The sequence below is a fragment of the Prenolepis imparis genome, unplaced genomic scaffold (genome assembly GCF_030444845.1).
Source record: "Prenolepis imparis isolate NDT839.2.m4 unplaced genomic scaffold, iyPreImpa1.0 SCAF_3, whole genome shotgun sequence".
NCBI lineage: Eukaryota > Metazoa > Arthropoda > Insecta > Hymenoptera > Formicidae > Prenolepis > Prenolepis imparis.
This window is the reverse complement of record NW_028141161.1, coordinates 11,532,535-11,551,724: the sequence shown is the minus strand read 5'-3', so window position 1 is coordinate 11,551,724 and position 19,190 is coordinate 11,532,535. Positions and strand designations below refer to the sequence as shown.

The 19,190-nt window shown below is 32.0% G+C and overlaps 4 protein-coding genes across 9 annotated transcripts in view; 3 read left to right on the top strand and 1 right to left on the bottom strand.

Moving 5' to 3' along the window:
* LOC145933955 (choline/ethanolamine transporter flvcr2b) overlaps positions 1–2,352 on the top strand; it is a 52,200-nt gene extending 49,848 nt beyond the window's left edge. For all 5 annotated transcript variants that reach the window (XM_083034040.1, XM_083034037.1, XM_083034039.1 and 2 more), the window contains 3 exons: positions 166–269; positions 591–701; positions 1,011–2,352. In XM_083034040.1, coding sequence (XP_082890166.1) covers positions 166–269; positions 591–701; positions 1,011–1,272 — 477 coding nt within the window. In that variant the 3' untranslated portion in view covers positions 1,273–2,352. The remainder of the gene's footprint in view (positions 1–165; positions 270–590; positions 702–1,010) is intronic.
* A 2,647-nt stretch (positions 2,353–4,999) lies between these two features.
* Bai (transmembrane emp24 domain-containing protein bai) lies at positions 5,000–7,908 on the bottom strand. The gene is made up of 5 exons (XM_083033426.1): positions 7,729–7,908; positions 7,226–7,355; positions 6,949–7,019; positions 5,656–5,782; positions 5,000–5,422 (listed from the first exon to the last, which is right to left on the bottom strand). The coding sequence occupies exons 1-5, from the start codon at positions 7,906–7,908 to the stop codon at positions 5,301–5,303; spliced, it is 630 nt and encodes a 209-aa protein (XP_082889552.1). The 3' UTR covers positions 5,000–5,300.
* Positions 7,909–8,292: 384 nt separating this feature from the next.
* Srp14 (signal recognition particle 14) lies at positions 8,293–10,571 on the top strand. The gene is made up of 4 exons (XM_083033429.1): positions 8,293–8,434; positions 8,507–8,579; positions 8,787–8,899; positions 8,975–10,571. The coding sequence occupies exons 1-4, from the start codon at positions 8,411–8,413 to the stop codon at positions 9,089–9,091; spliced, it is 327 nt and encodes a 108-aa protein (XP_082889555.1). The 5' UTR covers positions 8,293–8,410; the 3' UTR covers positions 9,092–10,571.
* A 705-nt stretch (positions 10,572–11,276) lies between these two features.
* LOC145933590 (uncharacterized) overlaps positions 11,277–19,190 on the top strand; it is a 28,691-nt gene continuing 20,777 nt past the window's right edge. The window contains exon 1 of one of the 2 annotated variants that reach the window (XM_083033422.1): positions 11,277–11,578. In XM_083033422.1, the coding sequence (XP_082889548.1) occupies positions 11,504–11,578 (75 nt within the window). In that variant the 5' untranslated portion in view covers positions 11,277–11,503. The remainder of the gene's footprint in view (positions 11,579–19,190) is intronic. The other variant, XM_083033423.1, reaches the window with a different exon arrangement.

The window sequence follows — 19,190 nt, the reverse complement described above, 5'->3', positions numbered from 1 at the left end:
TATTTTCCCTCTAGAAAACTGCAAGTTCTCGCTTCTTCCTTGATTTTTTTTGGATTTTATTTTACAAACTGTTATTTATTAATGTTAAATATTTCAATATGTATCTTTTTTCGATTCTCTGAAAAATTATAAAAGTTGATATTTTTAAACTTGTCTTTTTTTCAGGGACATGAAGAGGACGCCGGTCGTATCGGCTTAACAATAGTTTGCACTGGAATGTTGAGCTCCGTTATATGCGGCGTTATATTGGATAAAACACACAAATTTAAGTGAGTAAACGAAATCACGGCTTTTATTTTAATATTGTCCAGTAATATGATTTTATTGAAAATTTTTTAAAACCAATTTAACAATAGCAATATTATTTCAACAAATAACTTTGATTTGTTTTTTAATCAGTAAATTCAATTTATGATAACAGTTATTGTAAAATCTTATCAGGATTTAAGATATCGTTTATATTGAAAATAATTCAAATAGTATTATATTAAATTGTATACATATATCTGTATTTCAATTTATATCATTTCATCGAATGATATAAATCTATGTGATTAAAAAAAGAAAACGAAGAATATGTAAATTTTCAGAGAGACTACGCTAGTAATCTATCTATGTTGTCTCCTTGGAATGATAATCTTTACTTTGACACTGGACAGCAAAGAGATATACGTTGTCTACATTACAGCTGGCCTTTTGGGGTAAAATCTAGCGATTATTTTCGTTATGTAATTCGCAAAATTGTTTTAGAAGAACTTTATTTTTATAAACATATCTAACATTATGATTTACGATATGCGTTTTTTAATTTATAAATATTGATTCTAATTTGATTTATTATAAGACGCTCTACACTTTGGCCAGATTTCGCTAAAAAGGTCTCTCGTTAAAATTAATTGTCTTTTCCGTAAAAGTTCATCCATAACAAATTCGACAGATAACTATCATTTTTAATTTGAGGCTTTTAAAATATTTATAATATAATATTTATTAAAATATTATATTTTTAGCTTCTTCATTACCGGTTATCTGCCGGTTGGTTTTGAATTCGCTGCTGAGCTTACGTATCCGGAACCGGAAGGAACGGCGGCGGGTTTGTTGAACGCGGTGGTGCAAGTCTTCGGCATCGCCTTCACGATGCTCTACGGTTCTTTGTTCAACAATTTGGGCGATTTCAAGGCAAACATCGCGATGTGCATCGGTCTCGGGATCGGCACGTTGCTCACGATCATGATACCCAACGATCTAAGACGCCAGAACGCGAAGGTTTGAGGATTGTCTAAACGGCAGTCAACTATAACGAACAGCGATGAGCTTCTTTAGCTCAGTACAAACGATTCCGCCTTGACAATTCTCCTCGCGACACGTCGTCATAGTCCAAATGGGACTTAATTTATTCCTCACACGAGTACACACTATATGCGCTAAGAATAGCGCTCTTTTTTTGAGTCACGCGTACCTACCAAGGGAAGATATATCTTTCCCAAAACTAGGAGTTCTTAAAAAAAGACTAGTTGGTTATAAAGATATGAAAAATATAATTGTTTTTCGAAAGATTCTCAAATTTTTATATTCAGATTTATTTTAAGATTCGATTTAGCGCTCAATGTCTAAATGCTAAGATGCTTGAAAATAAGAAAACTAGAAAGCTGTGTCTTTAGAAATAATAATCCAATTTTGTGTGAAAAAAAATTAATAGTCAGATTTGAAAGAATTCAAGAATTATATATATATATATATATATATATTATATATATTTTAGAGCTATATGTTTTTAGATATAAAGGGAACAAAGAGTTCTATTGGACGTACAAATGACAATGAAAAAAAATAGTTGCAAAATTCCTTTTGATCCTGTTGTTAACTAGTCTTCTCAGGTAAACTGTAGTATTTAGATAGCGTTGTGCAACAATGAATTAATTATATTAAAAATTGACAAATTAATTTTACCACGAACTATTAATTATAAAAATTTAAAGGGAAAAGTTTAGGAATTTATGCGTTATAAAATTTTTTTTATTACATATTCTCATATACCTGTGGCATCAATTTTAACTTTTGTTTGTTTTTTATAAATAAATTTCTTAAAGTTTGAAATAAAATATGTTGATACGAATTTCTTGTTGCATAACGTTCATTTAAGAAATACCTAATTGTGAATCTGTACAAACTTTCAGTGCAAACATTTACTATGAATAGATATTGCGCGAACGATATAGATGAAAAAGATAATAAGCCTAATAAAATAATGACAGTCCGAGTTATTGCGATAATAAATAAATGTTATATTAATATATAAGTAGAAATGAGCATAATGTATAACAATAACAAATATAGATTTTATCTCTGTTATCTCGTGGCATTAATTATTGTCGATTAATGTCTACTGTAATAATTGTTACATTAAAATGCTAATGATAGCGATTGTAGTTTATTGCAATGAATATGATATATTATTTTATTGTCGCAGTGTATAACTCTTTTCCTTGTATTTTTTATATCTGGTAGTATAATATATCTAGTTCGAATTGTTATCATTTGTGTAGAATTACAAATTTTAATCGCTCGTTTTGTGATAAAGAACTATATTTAGTATAGAAGAAAGAAATTATTATCTTATTTCGAAAGACAACCATTTCGTTAAAATGTATAACTATTTATGAATAGCTTCATACGAAACCGTAATTTATGGTGGTAGGTAGGAAATGTAATTTGATTGTTGCAATTTAGGCCTCTTTCTTGTATTTATTGTATCTTATTAACAATGTTTGAATCATTATTGTTATGTCGAATCCTATTTTGAATCACTCATTTATGTGATAAGAAATCATTTAGTAAAAGATATATATATATATATATATATATATATATATATATTATATATATATTATTTTTCTATTGCAAATATTGCCAAAAAACAAACGTTTTGTTAGAATGTACCTTTACGAATTAGCTCGAGTTAACTTGGCAGTATCCAATGACAATACATTCACACTCCAATGTATTATTATATTTAGCGCTAAGAAAATATCCAAATGCGAGTATAAAGTTGCATTTTAGAACTTCTATGATCACCTCGTGTGCCATTAATTTAATTTTTGGCTCTAAAAATAAAAACATAAATAAGAGAAAGAGTCTAGGTCTAGGTTACGTATACAATATTAAATCTTTATTTGTATACGAGGTAGATATAATGTTGCTTCTTCAAGATTATACGAACAAAATAGCAATATATAATATTTTACAATCGATTGATATCAATATCGATTTTAAATCCCAAAAACATTTTAAGATATCCGCCTTCGAATCGACAAATAAATTGTCTTCCAAGCGATATTTCTTCATTATATTTTTTAAGTCATTTATTGTTCCCATAAGATGATTCTATTTTATAAATAAAATATTAAAACAATGAACTGTTTTTTACATTTTATACATTGATCAATTCTATATCCTCTCTAAAAAAGACCGTTGTTTTCGAATTGAATTCATGTGTTTTGTTATTCTTAGATATATTTTTAGATAAATTTTTAGATTAAAAATGACATCTATATTTAATTTATAATTCATCAGTATATACTTTTACTTTTATGCATCGACAAAAACATTTCTTTCTTCTAAGTTAAAGATTTTTTAATTGCAATTCCTTTCTAAAAAAATACATATATGTATATATATGTATTATGTATATATAATATATTATATAATTATATAATGTATATATAATATATTATATAATTATATAATGTATATATAATATATAATTATATAAAATATAAATAATCATGTCATTTTTAATTTAAGATTGTAAATTTTTGATTTAAAAGTATCATTTAACTTGTAAAAATTATTTAGCATTATTTAATTTAAAACGGGTTATATTTCTTATATGGATCTTTTATACTCGAAAAATCATTTAAGTTAATAGGGGAATATATTTGGCGAAGAGGTAGTAGTGCAGCAAAATGTCTTAATGTCCGAAAAATCATCTCAGTTAATAGGAGAATATATTTTGCGAAGAGGTAGTAGTGCAGCAAAATGTCTTTTAAATGTCCGAAAAATCGTTTGAGTTAATAGGAGAATATATTTTGCAAAGAGGTTAAGTAAAGAGGTAAGGTCGGCAATGAAGGTTGGCAAATTATCGACCTGTCGATAATCGACAGGTCGATAATTTGCCAACCTTCATTGCCGACCTTACCTCTTTACTTAACCTCTTTGCAAAATATATTCTCCTATTAACTCAAACGATTTTTCGGACATTTAAAAGACATTTTGCTGCACTACTACCTCTTCGCAAAATATATTCTCCTATTAACTGAGACGATTTTTCGGATATTAAAGACACATATTGTTGCACTATAGAGCTCTTCGCAAAATATATTCTCCTATTAATTCAGACGATTTTTCGAGTATTAAAAGATCCATATGAGAAATATAACTCGTTTTAAATTAAATAATGCTAAATAATTTATGCAAGTTAACTGATACTTTTAAATAAAAAATTTACAATCTTAAATTAAAAATGACATGATTATTTATATTTATCAATAAATTTTATATTTTATATAATTCTATATATATATATATGTGTATATATATATATATATATATATATATATGTGTGTATATATATATATATATATTAAATTACATAATTAAAATAAATTAAAAAATTGAAAAATATAATATATAATTTTATACATTGACAAAAACATTTAGACATAAAGAAACAAATGTCGCGCACTTTGTAATATTCTAGTACTATAAAAAAGAGATGTCAATTTTTATAGATATGTATCGTAAAAAATACGAGCTCATTTCTGTCTTAAAATATTGATATAATAAATTTATATATCAATATAAATTGATATGTAGATATCTTTTATATAAAAAAAACTTCCAATATATTTATTTTATGTAAGTTTCGAAGCATATGCGACAAATTTATTTTATGGCTAGATGTTTGTCTGCAAATAGAGATTAAGACATAAATGTGATATTGTATCAATAATCTTTTATTTAAGAAATCTATTTTACATTTTTTTTTTAATATTACGTTTTCGATAACGTGATATATATGCGCGTTATGTGGTGAAATGATAAGAAGTTTTATCGTATTTTACATTGATTCAAATTGTGATAATATGATTGTAACATTTTTTGCTTATATATTTCAGATTCTTTTTACGTTGTTGCAAATATAAAAAATGTTTCATGATGTATGAACTTGCATTTATAATTAAATACGAAGTTGCAAATAACAAGAACTGAAATTCAAAGATAATAAATTTGTTACAAATCTATTCTATAAGTTTCTTCATCCTGAAGAAACGTCGGAAATAGAAGAGTTGCCAGGTAGATAAACCAAAAAGAATGCATATCGAGAACAAACTGAAGTATAGTACTCGAGTGTTTGTGGCCTCTGAAATAAAAAAAGACATCCGTCATTAATTAAATTAATTAGAATATCAAAGTAACATGTCAAAACTACACAAAACTACTGAAAAATACAATGCGGATCAATTGTTTAAAAAATTTTAAAGTTTATTCTCTTTTTAATAAAGCCATTTTCTCTACTGTTTGAGATAGTAATATTGGCTGCAGAATATCTTATATTTATTTTAAATGATATTTTCTTATTGTCTTTTTTCTTACCATTCGTATCTCTCATTTCTTCCTCGTTCTTGCGCATTCTGGCGAAGTCTTGCACTATCGCCTCAGACAAGTCCTCCAATCGTTTCAATTCCACTTCTACTGGTTTTAACTTGGCTGCTTCACCAATCTATTATTAACGAAAAAAGATTACAATTCTTACGGAAATTGGTAAAAACAAAAATTTTAGCAGTCTTGTTAGTACTGAACGAAAACAAGAACACATTTACTTATAACTTATACTTCTTACTTTATAAAATTAAAGCCAAATAATGAATGAACTTTGTGTGTATGTGTTTTGTACAGGAGCAACAGAAAATACTACGAGATGATGTTCGAAGATTGCAATAGCTCTAATCTTTGAGCAATCAAATATAATAAAATGAATTAATTATGTAGAAAGTTAGTTATTGAAATCCTTGATTCTTAAAAATCTTATTTTGAATGTTTTATATCAAAAACTTCAAATATCCGCTCAAAAATAACTAAATAATCAAGTATTTTAACACAAACACCAAATTATCAAATGAATATTTTCATACAGATTTTTTAGAAATCAAATCAAATTTTTATCAAACTTTTTAGAGACAGAAAAACATTATAATATAACAAAAGAATATATATATATATTGCAATCTCTGAAGGATATTGTACAATCAAGTTATTTAGTGTTTTGTATCTTTAGTATTACTGGAAAAAAATACTCAGTATTAGCCAATATCACTATTACACTATTGTTATATAGATGTACCATTAACCTTTTTTTTTAAAAAAATCTAAAAATAAAAGATGTTCTCTACAGAAATTTTCAATTATTTTTAATGGCCAATATATTTGTTCTAAATATTAATAATCAGAACTCAGTAGTAAAAATTTCTATTAACAGAATATAATAAAAGTTCAATAGTAAAATAAATATAATTGATTTTAATGTCCAACACTTGTATATATGTGTATTCGTGTAAATATAATAAGTTTTAACAGTTTTTTGTTAATGGAACATCGACAATAAAATCATGCACAAAATAATAAAAATGTGCTATATTCTACTGCTTAATCTTAAGACTGATTATAATGTACAAATGCCAATTTGTGACAAAATGCATGCTATGTGAAAACACAATATTGAAATCTCTACTTTACCAACTGCATCGCAGAAATAAGCCATATATAAAAAGAAAATAGATAAAATAAGATCAGATAATTTCTCTCATAAAACGATGCTGAAGATAGGATAGGTATATAATTTGTAATAAATATAATCATTTATAAATGATGTATAATGTATGGACTTACGCCTTCATAACTCTTCGCTTCAATGCCACGTTTCATGATCAATAGAACTTCTTGTTTGACACCACGTTGATCTGAAATCATTTTTATATCGAATCTAATTAAAGAGAGGCCTCTTCAAAAAAAGATATACCTATATATAATCTCATTTTATATACAAATCTATTAGATATGAAATTTGTATATGTACTTGTGCAGTTGCAATCTAATCAAATTAATAATAATAGTACAACAGAGTACAGTATGATAAATTAAATAAAAAACTTGAGTATACACATACGGTTTGGAACATGTGAAGCAAAACATATTTCAAAAGTGTCGTAAGTTTCAGTTACAAAGGAGAACTTCAACAGTTTTCCATAGGGAATATCCTCCTTCTGGGATAATATGTGTCCTTTGGAATCTTGTATCTGTAAACAAAAATTATTGTAATTTAATATTTATTTTAAAATATTTATTATTATTTAAAGAAAATAGCAAATTTTCTATCACAGCTGTCAGTCTGAAACTGACATGTGGTTATGTCTTTCCTAACCTCTGTTCCTACAGAAATATTTTTTTTCCTAACCTCTGTTCCTACAGAAATATTTTGATCTTACAAGAAATTAGAGATAACAGACAAGGAATAGAAAGAAATAAGTTTTGTGTCAATATAACCATAGACTGCTTCGGTTGAAGACACGTTAAACTCAAAAAAAAAAAAAAAAAAAAAAAAGAAATATTTTGATAATCGATGATGAATGAAAAGGTATCCAATGATGGATCACCATTGCATCTACTCACCACGTAATCAACTTTCTGATTCATCGCCTCGGACACCTCGTATTCGCCCGTGACGAGTACATCCGCGTGGACCTCCTCCTTGAGACACTTGTGACTGTTTGGTTCCAGGTAGAACATGATACCGTGAACCTGAGCGATCAAGAAAATCGCCAGGAGAGCTCTGACGTGAGCGCGGCTCATCCTGGTTGTTGTCGTCGTCGTCGACGATCGTCCTGGAAAGGCTCCGATGAGTTCTGACGTATTAGCAGCAAGTTCCACGCATTCCACTATTGCGCGAAACACTCGTCAACATCACGATGAGGTGGCAGCCATTGACCATTAAATACAGATGATAACTTAGAGAGGACACCGACTCGACTTCATGTATTTGGCGACTTTTCCCAATCTGCAAAAACATGAATGTTTTGAAGTTGGAATATTTATAATTGTAAAAAAAGATTTCCTACGATTTCTACTTTATACAGTTTGAGATAGAAATGTTATATAATTGATTGGAGCTTTTATAACATTCATTATGAACGATCGATTTCAGGTAAGCGGATCGTCTTCTACGAGTCTCGCATAGTCAACGGTACTGTCAAAGCAAGAATTGCGGCTGCATTTTCTAACCTTTTCGTTCCTGTCTCTCTAAGCGACTGCTTTCGACGGCTTTTGACGTTTAACATATGCTACCGTCGTCAGAATGGTTCTACTGGAGAACGACGCGGTAATTTGACATTTCGTCGATACATCACGTTTCCTCAAACGTGAAGGACTAATTGATGAATCTTGATTGCAGTTCTTAGCGGAGCTAACCAAACTCTTTGAGAAGTCGCGTTTGTCTGGTGCAGTGTCACTCAGTATCAAAAGATGTGAGTATCCTCCGTTTTATTCATTCCTGAAACATAAAAAAATTTCATCCTTTTATTAATTTATCTGAAAAACACTGGCATCTAACTTTATTGAATTACATACATTTGATAAGAAAATATGAACAGATTTAGCAATGACAATTTGTATCCTTTATTTTTATGTAATTCTTTGTATCTGCATTAAAAGGCTTTCTATTTCTCTTGCAGTTAATGGACATAACAAACCTGTGCCCAGGAAAGGCAGGCCTCCTCTACCAACTACGACAGAGTATCTTTGCCTAGTTCGAGCATCTTTTCGCACTAAGAAAATTGCCACTGTTGTATGTGTCTATGTTTCACTGGCAGATGACAATAACTCGTTTATATTTCTCTGACATGATATTTTTATTTTTCAGATTCATTCCAAAGATGTAAACAAGTTCCAACAGGCGTATTGGAATCTTTTGAAGACAAATATAAGTGGACTGAAGAAGCTGAAGAAGGCAAAGTCAGCGAAGCCAAAGGTTCACTGACCCAACAAGGACTAACTCTGTGTGGCAGTTGTTTATTTCTTTGTTAAAACTCTTTTATACTGTGTTCGTCATATATAGACATTTGTCTACTGCGTAAATCAACGAGAAAGGTGTGTTTTGTGCAACATTTTGTATAGATTAATGTACAAAAGGTAAATAATATTGTTATGAAAGCACGTACATACAGTCGCATTCTAAAAATGTGCATTTTCATAAACTTGTGCAATCGTAATAAAGCAATATTCAATTATTCGGGACAATTATTCAATTCAAATTCAAGATAGATAATCACGACAATCGCTGGGGCATCAAATTTGAACAGAGTTTTATATTGAGCTTATTTTTATCGATCTATTAATTTGACACATAAATTCAGAAGATAACGTTCTTCATATATTTTCACTATATCTTTTATATTTTCTTATTTTTTATTGGGTTACATATGTGGAGACATGTGTGTGATAGAATAATAATTTTTTTATAAAACTTAAATATCTTTATTATTAGATATAAAAGCGTATCGTCTCTTCTTTTTTTTATTCATTTTTATCGCAATTCCTATATTGGAAAAATTTCGAAGATACTTCTAAATTCTGATGCTATATTGTCTTCCAAACAATAGAACCAGTGACTTGAAAAATACTTCGAGATATATCGCTCGTCTAATCGTTTGTCGCAAAAATATTGTTTCGAGTGACGCGGAATAATCTTTGTCTCCGTTTCGCAAGATTTATGGCGCTAGACTTTCAGTTGCAAAAATATCTGAACGATTTATCGTTTGCCTCCGGTCGACTAAATAAATTTTCTTTTCGTGCAGCAATCCGCAACTGCGATTGCTAATCATTGCAGATATAATTTAAAGCGGTTTATTTCGATAATATAGTGCGGCGTGAATTACATTTTGCGGATTTGTTAAAACGATGAGAATTGCAATAATTTGCATCTGTATGTTAGATTCCTTGCGTTTCAAAATTTGGCTTCCGTCATTCTCAGAATAAACAATTCGTACCGAATGTTTTATCGCGAATTTCAGAATCGAGCAGTCATAGCATCATTGATAAAAATTGTATTACGTTCCTATTTTATACAATAATGTCAGATGAGGGTAAAAAGAAAGACTTTGGAAGATTACACTGATACACTGATTACACTGTTTCGATATGAGTTGGTCGGTACGATTTTATTTTTCGCAAATCATATTTCCCTCATCTCGAAGTAATTCGACGATCTGCGCATTACGTATTCTACAAGTAAACTTTGGCACTGAATTCGAACGCGGACCATTGTGCAAAATCCTGGGGGGCTGCCAGTGTAATATCTGATGTGTGTAACATATTTATTATTGTATACATTACGACCGCGAATAAACAAACCCGGATGAATCGTGTCGTTGTCGCGAATCTCCTCCGTTCGTTTCGTATATTGAAAAATTACGTGAATTGGATGACAAAAAATTTTGATAATAAAAGACAGTTAAGAAACTTATTTCTTCTTTCTGAAAATACAGCCTTAGTACTGCAAATATTTAATTTGGAGAACCAATTACTAACAATTGATGCCGAAGAATACATTTTCTTTAAAGTTCTTTCGCAATATTTTCCATAGATATTGAAAAGATTTATAATGAGAAATTTTCTGCAACATATTATGAATAAACAACACACAGATAAAAATGAGGACAGATACATTTATATCCACGCAAGAGAAAAAAATTTTTAATGTACCTTGACACGATTGTTTAGTTCCAGAATGCGAGCTGTATTTCATTCTAAAAATATGGTTTTTAGAAATGTACATTTTTCTGGCTGCGGATCCAGATATCAACTTTCGTATTACAAACAGAAGTCATAAATATTAATCCATCAAAGAAATAAATTTATAATTCGATACAGAATAGAAATATTAAGTTTTGAATAAACAAAATTCTAAAAAAATAATACTTTTTCTCACTTTTTTTATACGAGATCAAAGACATTTTTGAGATATATATTTGGGATAATTTCGCCTGTCATAAGGATCGACGACGTTGATGACGTGTTAAGGTCTGCGCTTGCAACCTTAACACGAATCTATTTTTTTCGCCGATGCATCACGGCTCTCCCGAAGGGGACCGCAAGAATGATGCAATATTCTCGCACGAGTAGAGACGAAGAGGGACATCGAGGAGAGGAGAGTCCGAACGACGAAGAAGAAGAAGAAGAAGCGGTGTCGGCAGTCGGGGAAGCAGAACCTGGCAGAAACATACGAACCTCCATCGCGACCACATCGTCGTCGCGTATCCTCTCCCCTCGCACGCGCGCACGAAAATACGACACGTTGAGAGAGCTCGAGCGCGAGCCTGACTCCTCGACAAACTAGTCAAACATCCGAAAAACTTCGAGAGTAGACCAGGAGGGCCGAACAGCTACAACCATGGTTTACGAGAGCGACTTCTACACGACTCGACGACCCTACTCGCGGCCGCTCGTCTCGTCCTACACCGTCACGGTCAGTATTTTTAGAGATTCTGCATTTTTTTCTTAATTATTTCCTTGCGCCGAGAAAGGGCGGGTTGGAAATATGTCTTAATAATGTTTTTTTTGCTATACGTGGTACTAACGTCGAGAAAGAGAGAGAGCCCCGTTTGCAACAGGAAGTGCCAACCCCTCGTACCTTAGAGTAATCAAAATCAGCATCCCCTTGTGATCTCGTTGGATCGCGTCGACGTCTCATTTATACATATATCGATCATTCTTTTATACGAAATTTGTCTTTGATTGGTGTTTAAAATTTTTAATGCTTTTTTTTTTATTCATATTTTGTGAAATAAAACATGCCACGTTTCGTGATCTTTAACAATTAACGCGAGAATCATATTTAAAGTATATTCTTAGCAGCATGTTACGTCAAAGATCGAGGTAAAAGTGGAAAATTGATTCGAGCCAAAACGGGTTAAATAATGATCGATGATTGATTAATTTCGATCGCTGGATGGGGTCAACGTTTTTATGTGTTAATTAATTAGAAGATTAAATAGTTGAAAAATTCTAACTTGGATCGAGTTTCTCCTAAAAGAAACTAATTGCATATTGAAAGATAATAAGAAAATACGATCGATATTAAAGAACTAAATAATCTTTTACTGATTTCTTATATGTTTTTTTTAGACTATATATAAAATAGCTTTTCAATAATAAAGTGAAATATAAATGTCGACAATAATGCTGTTTATTAATTGTTAACGCGACTATGTCGGCGTATTTGGCGCCGATAGATTTTTCTGTTTTTTTCATATATTTTTCTATCGTCGAATATTATTTAATTTTCAAAAAAAATATCTACGTGTTAAGATTAATACGCAGAGAGAATTTTCTCTTAAAATTTACCCTGAAAGTCATGGTAATCGAGGGACAATATGGTATGGAAAGAATTTTAAAAATATGTTTGATTAATTTTACCATACTTATGTAAATTTTACTATACTTTTAATGAAATTAATGAAACATTTTATATTTTATTGTGATAGATATTATTTTTTATTGTGATAAATATTAATCAGAGAAATTCTCATAAAATTCTTTTCATACCACGATTACCATGATTTTCAGGGTAAATTCTAAGAGAAAATTCTAAGAGAAAATTCTCTCTGTGTAGTTTTATAAATATTTCTGAGGAAAATACCGAGATTTCAATGAAAAAAAATTGAGAATAATGTCAGATATCGATTTAACTCGCAAATTATGATTCTCGCCGAGAAGATGAGCCACACAGAGCAAAGTATGAACAACGTTGACCCGCATTCGGTCGGTCGCGATTTTGCTGCGGTCGCGACCGACATGCCGTGATTGTGACGTCGCGATCGCATACGAAGCGACGATTGAGAACTTGGCACTTGTTCCGTCGACGAGGTCGATCGACGACAGAGAGCGAGCGACACGACCGGAACTACCTAGATAATCCAAGCGTTCTCCGTCTCCTCCTCGAGGATCCCACAAGGATCCTCGTCGCTGCTGTTCGTCGTCGAGCTCGACGTCGCGAATCGCCAAAAGAAATCATCACCGAGACAAATCTCGACTTCCACACTTCACTCCGACCACTGTGTTTATATAGCACTACTACTACTATTATACTAGCACTATACTACCAGATTACTGCTACTATATTACTACTATTACTACTACCACTACTACTATTACTACTACAGCTATTACTACTGCTCCTGTACTCGAGGAAACGTGCACTCGGTGTCCCGGAAAAACGGTGAACAATTGAACTTTCCGGCCGGGGAAAGTTCAAAGGATGATACAGCGGGAGTTTCCGGAAACTCCAGAAAATACACAGAGACTTTCACAAAACTATTATATACTATTCTCATTATATTTTCGCACAGTTTCATGGAACTCGCAATTCAATCCCGCGAAACACAAATCCTGATTTGATAGAAATTCGGTGAATGTTTCTCTGTTATTTTGTTGTGTTTTTTCTAATAATGCAAGGCGGAGATTATATATAAATAACCGCAAACTCCGCAGAGTCCACGGGGTAAATGGATCTGCAAAAAGATCTTTCGCGCAGGGCTTGTGATTTATCTTTGTAATTTTTTTTTGTTTAGTATGGCTACTCTTGATAAATTCAAGGGATAGCATATTAGTTCTTGTTCTATAAACATTGTCCATGTCCATGTCCATGACCCTGAAACGATCGGGGAAATTGTGGTGTGCGTGCGACAGGACTCGCCGCACATTGTCTGTGTTAATTGTTTATTGTCGCAACTCGATCCATTATCAAAACTGTTCACGGATTTTGCAAAATCCGCGCAACAATATGTTGCTGATGATCGATAGATATTTGATGTCTTTTTATTGATGTTAATGGACGATATATGATTATCACGCGAATTAAATGAATTGAGTGACGTTAATTAGATACGACAAAGGGTGCAAGCAGAGAAAAAGGATATTGTTATATTTTTAAAATATCATATTTTTATGAAAAAAATTATTAAATAAGAAAATATTTAAATAAATTTCGTAAACTTATTGTTAATTCATTTAGTTTTCCTTTAAATTATCGTCACAAATTCTCTAAATTTTAAAAAATATCCTTTAAGGAAGATTCAAAGCTTTATTTTATTGCAAACATCATTAATTTTATTCGTTAGAGATTCGACTCTATCGCTACCTGAGGAGAAACCTCTCTTAGGCATAGTTCGAATCGTCGAGGGACCGGGAATCTGGGTTAACTTTAGGGATTGCCATTGATCACCGGTCCGACGATAAATGGTCGAAGACAGCGTGAGATAAATGGCACAGAGTTGACAGGAAAATGTTCTTGCAAAGGAAATTATATACCTAAAGATTATGTTCAATTCTCAATTCATCAAAACTTAAATCTTTTACATTCGGAAAAGAAGAGAGAAGAGATAGTTACAATAATTAATAATAGTTACTGTTTGAAATTATAAAACATATTTAGTTTCAATCTGAATGAAAAAAATGACATTTTAATTATATGCATAAGAATTTATAAAATAAAGCAATGTGTTATGTATGATTTTAAGAGCATTGCAAGTCAGAAATAAATGATTATTTAAAATTAAAAATAAAATTATTCACGAATAATCTTAATAATAGGGAATTTGAATTACGAGTTATTTTACTTTACGTAATATTTTCATTCGTCAGATATCAAAAGGAATATAAATTTCACGATTCGAAGAATACGAATATATCATTGTCGTCGTCACTATACTATGGCATCACAGATATTTTGGCAGCTAAAACCGAACTTGTTGCGTTTCAAACTACGATGCAACTCTTTCTCGAACATAATTCGATAATCTCTGGTATACGTTCTCTACCGAGTCCTGTTCACAGGACTCGACTCGGATTGTCGGCCAAATTAATTTTTTTTTTGCTGGTGGATTTGAGATTCGCTGGGTCACGCGGTATCTAAGTTTAACGCCGCGAAGTCCCGGAAAATGGCTGCAACGCTATGAATAGCTTCCGTTCTGTAATTCCTTGCCCTCCGGCAGTTCTATTTATAATGATTTTGGATTTTCCGATGTTAAATGGTTCCGAATTTTATCCTGCATTTTCTCTGCTCCGCGCGCTTCTTTTAGCGGCGCGAATTACGCGATACTCCTCAGATTCTCGTTTGCGTTTTGAGAGTTCAAGTTATGGTGTCGGGCTGCCATACAGCGATTCGCTTTGCTTAGTATTGGCACGAAGAGAGAAGAAAGAGAGAACTGCTCGTGCTTAATACGCGTCTATTTATAAAGATTAGAAACGACTACGCTTCGCAGAATTAATGAATGTTTCACGCCAACGTCTATAAAGTTAAGGCAAAATTAATGAGGATGCACCAATCAACATAACTCATCCAAATTTTTCAGATAAATGCTGGGATATTTAGATTTTTAGATAGTAATTTGCATCCTAATGCTATCTTGTCAAACGCTAATTTGCCGGTTTGACGGTTTGGAATTAGATTATATGAGTACAATAATAAGTAATAATACAGTATAATTGCAATAACATCGTAATTATTCTAAATCGCGATTAGAATTTAATAATATATAATCATAGATGAAATAATATATAATTATATAAAATTATATATTATACATATAATTATAATGCACAATAATTACAATGATATTATAAATATAATTATAGCAAAAATATAAACAAATATAAAAAAATTAACGATGTCGGATCAAATACGTTCATTTATAGAAATCAATCAATTGAAAATCCCTCGATATTAATATGTACATACTTGTATATGTTGATATTGTGATTGGTTTCAAAATGAGGAACGATTCGGCTACCGTAAGAACGCGCGAAGAACGCGTTCCAGATCGTCTCGTACGTGATGATTATTAAGATATTTGCCGTCGTGCTACGTGGTCTCGAGGGGAGAGAATCGGTGTTGCGTTACTCTGCCCTAATTTAGACACACCGACGGCGCAACGCCGACGCCCACCGTCGGATTTCGTCGACGCGAGAATTCATATACGCGCCCACCAACGCGGATACATCTGTGCGAGGCGTCGTCTCCTCGTATCCTATCTTCGTGGAACACATGTTGAACCAATATCGAGAAATAATCTGCCTCCCAAATTCCTAATATAAGCTATATAATCTTAGTTCAGATATACTTTGACATAAAAAAAAATTGTAATTATGATATAAAAAATAATCATCTATGAAAAATGATAAAATTTTTAAAAAGAGAAAATGTTTGAAAAGAGTTTTGAAAGAGTGCGTATCAAAGCGAGTGTTTTTTTAAATTGAAAATTGAACTGTATATAAATCAAGTATTTCTGTGAAATTTCTCAAAAATTATAATCCCTTATTTTGATGTGTCTTTCTGTTTTTTATCTTTGTGTTTAGCACAAGATATATTAATACAGTGTGTGTAAAGTCGCAGAGGCTTATTTTTAGAGCAGGACGAGTTTTTCTTTATGTTAGAAAATTTCTCTCGAGACTCTTTTGATTTGTTTCGACTTTATATCGATGTACGTCACTAATATGAATATCTTGCAAGTCTACATCGAGATTTAGGGGATAAACGCGCTCCGGTTACATCGCGATAATTTATGACAATGTCTTATGACTTGTTAGAAAGCGAGACATTGATGAATATTATTTTAAGTTTTTTGTGCGCGAAAGACTATCTATTATAGTTTTTTGACTATCTATTATACTTTAAAAAGTCACAGCTTTTACTTCTTCAACATAAAAAAAACTGAAAAAAAAGATTAACATAGAGTTCCGATATCAATTCTTTTATTTTATATTAGGGTTCGGCAACACAATAAAAAAAGAAAATTCTTTTAGAAGAGATTCAATTTCTCGATCCTTCAAGTATTTCTAAATGTTACATGTTACTAAAACTATATCATCTATCTATTTATAATACTATCATGTTCTGTAATATAAAAGCAGGGACAACAATTTTTAGTTAGATGTTTTGGTGTCAGCGCTGCCGAACTAAATATTTTATAATTTATATCATGTTGTGGAATTTTTAAATTCAGAAATATATATCGCACCGAAAATTTAAAAAATGATATAAATTTCTTCATAAGTAATATTAAATATGCTGCGTTTCTAGTACTTACATCTTTTTTCTCGAGGTTTTAATTATAAATTAGTGTCATTGAAATTTCAATAAAATCTGGCAAATCTGAATGACGATATATACTTGAGTCACCATTTCAATATGCTTGTGACATCATATTACGTTAATGATTGCAAAATAAATACGACAATAATAGCCAAGAGCTAATTTTAATAGGAAAGCACACGACATGTTTCTGTTGCTTTATTATTCGCGCATAAACACGAGTCTGATATTATTCTAGTGGTGGTCAGCATTTGAGAATTCGCGGGGGCGATTATGAGTGGCCTGACTGTCAAGCTCTTTGGAGCACCGTTCACGCTGTTTATTTTCGCACGGAGAAAAGAAATATGCCATTAAGTTTCGTTCAAGAAGTAACAAAATTTTTCGATCCTCTTTCACTAACACTTTCATTGTAAAAAATAGAGAATTTTTAATAAATCTTTATAAAAAAATAGATACATGACAGAGATTAGTCAAAAGGCAACGCAATAAAAGATACTACTCGTAAAAAATATATACATGCTATTGATAATTTTATTAATAATAATTTTATATTACGACTTTCTCTTTTATTTCAAAATAATTTTTAAGTATCTTTAAGCGAATCTTAAATATAACTTTTTTAATGACATCACTATACGATAAATTGTATTTATTCTGAAAATATTCTTATCATAATAAGTGTTTCTCATAAAATTATTAAATGTTCTCAAAGTAAATTATTCTTTATCTCACTGTTTCTCTCTCACTCACCGTCTAATTGTGGATGACTTTTTCTACTTGTCAGAGAACAGTTTCAGGCGAATAGTCATCTCTTCTATTTCAGTACTTTGATTCACGTTGCGCGTCCTTTTTGGTAACCTCCGAAATCTCTCGAAATTGCCTCTTATCCCGTGACCTGCAAAAAGAAAATTCGATTCTTGTATACGCGGATATATTCGGTAATACCGAAGAGAAAGCTAAGACGGAATTAACTGTGATTCTAATCTAAATCCACCGGATGGGACATCGAGGAGAACACGAGCGGTACCACGACGACGGTCGCGGTTTAGCAAAGAGAACAGGCGTGGCAGTAGTGGAAGAGTGGTGTGGAAGCTCAAAGAGATGTCGGTGAACAATTCTCCTCGACGAATTTGGGAAATATTGTTAAAAAAAAAAAATATCAAGACTGCGCGATCTCAATGGAATCACTCAGTGCATCGAGAGAAACTCGAAGATTCTAACTGATAAACACCCCAATTGATGTTTAATGGCTCGAGGACTCGTGATCCTGACGGATCGTTTATCGGGCACAAATTTGCAGACGGAAACCAAGAAGCAGGACTACTTCCCATGGGACAAGGTGCCATTCGTACCGCGACCGTCGCTAGTTCCGGAACCGTTTACTGTCTGGGGCCGCAAGAAGCAGGATCCGAGCAAGGAATTCTATCAGTACGTCACCCTGCCGGAGAAGGAGGGCGTGGTACGCGGCAAGGACACCGCCAAGGACGATCATACTCGTCAGCTGATCGACGGCGGTGCCGTGTCGAAGGTCGGTCTGGATGCCGCTGCTGAACTAGCCACCCGCGGCCACGTCTTCGAAAAAGGCGTGCTCGCACGACCGTCCAGCAAGATCAAACATATCACCATGCCCGCCACCGGTCGCACCAAGATCCTGATGGCTCTCCAGACGCCGTCCTGGTATCGATACTAACGAACGAAAAAAAAGAGGGAGAGAGAAAGAGAAAGATAGAGAGATAATACTTTGTGAACTCTCTCTTCTCGGAAGACAAGATGCAATTAATTTTAATATTTGTGGGACACACTAGCGGATCCTGACGTCGATAATGGGGGGAGGGGGGTTTGCAAAATTATTTTATTTAATATTTTTGGTTTCATGATTAGCTTCTATTCCAGGATCAACGACGTCAATAGCTCTTTAATGTTTGTTTTTCTTTATTTATATTTTTTAAACAAATTCAGCAAAACTGTTTCTTTTAATTTGCATTTT

What these genes read in the sequence shown, in the direction of transcription:
- Bai (XM_083033426.1), bottom strand. Translation starts at nt 7,908, where the DNA reads ATGAGCCGCGCTCACGTCAGAGCTCTCCTGGCGATTTTCTTGATCGCT. An exon ending in TGCTTCACATGTTCCAAACC is followed by an intron (nt 7,020 to 7,225) that starts GTATGTGTATAC and finishes AAATGATTTCAG; the next exon opens with ATCAACGTGGTGTCAAACAA. An exon ending in AGAAATGAGAGATACGAATG is followed by an intron (nt 5,423 to 5,655) that starts GTAAGAAAAAAG and finishes TTTTTATTTCAG; the next exon opens with AGGCCACAAACACTCGAGTA.
- Srp14 (XM_083033429.1), top strand. Translation starts at nt 8,411, where the DNA reads ATGGTTCTACTGGAGAACGACGCG. An exon ending in TTCTACTGGAGAACGACGCG is followed by an intron (nt 8,435 to 8,506) that starts GTAATTTGACAT and finishes TCTTGATTGCAG; the next exon opens with TTCTTAGCGGAGCTAACCAA. An exon ending in GTCACTCAGTATCAAAAGAT is followed by an intron (nt 8,580 to 8,786) that starts GTGAGTATCCTC and finishes TTTCTCTTGCAG; the next exon opens with TTAATGGACATAACAAACCT.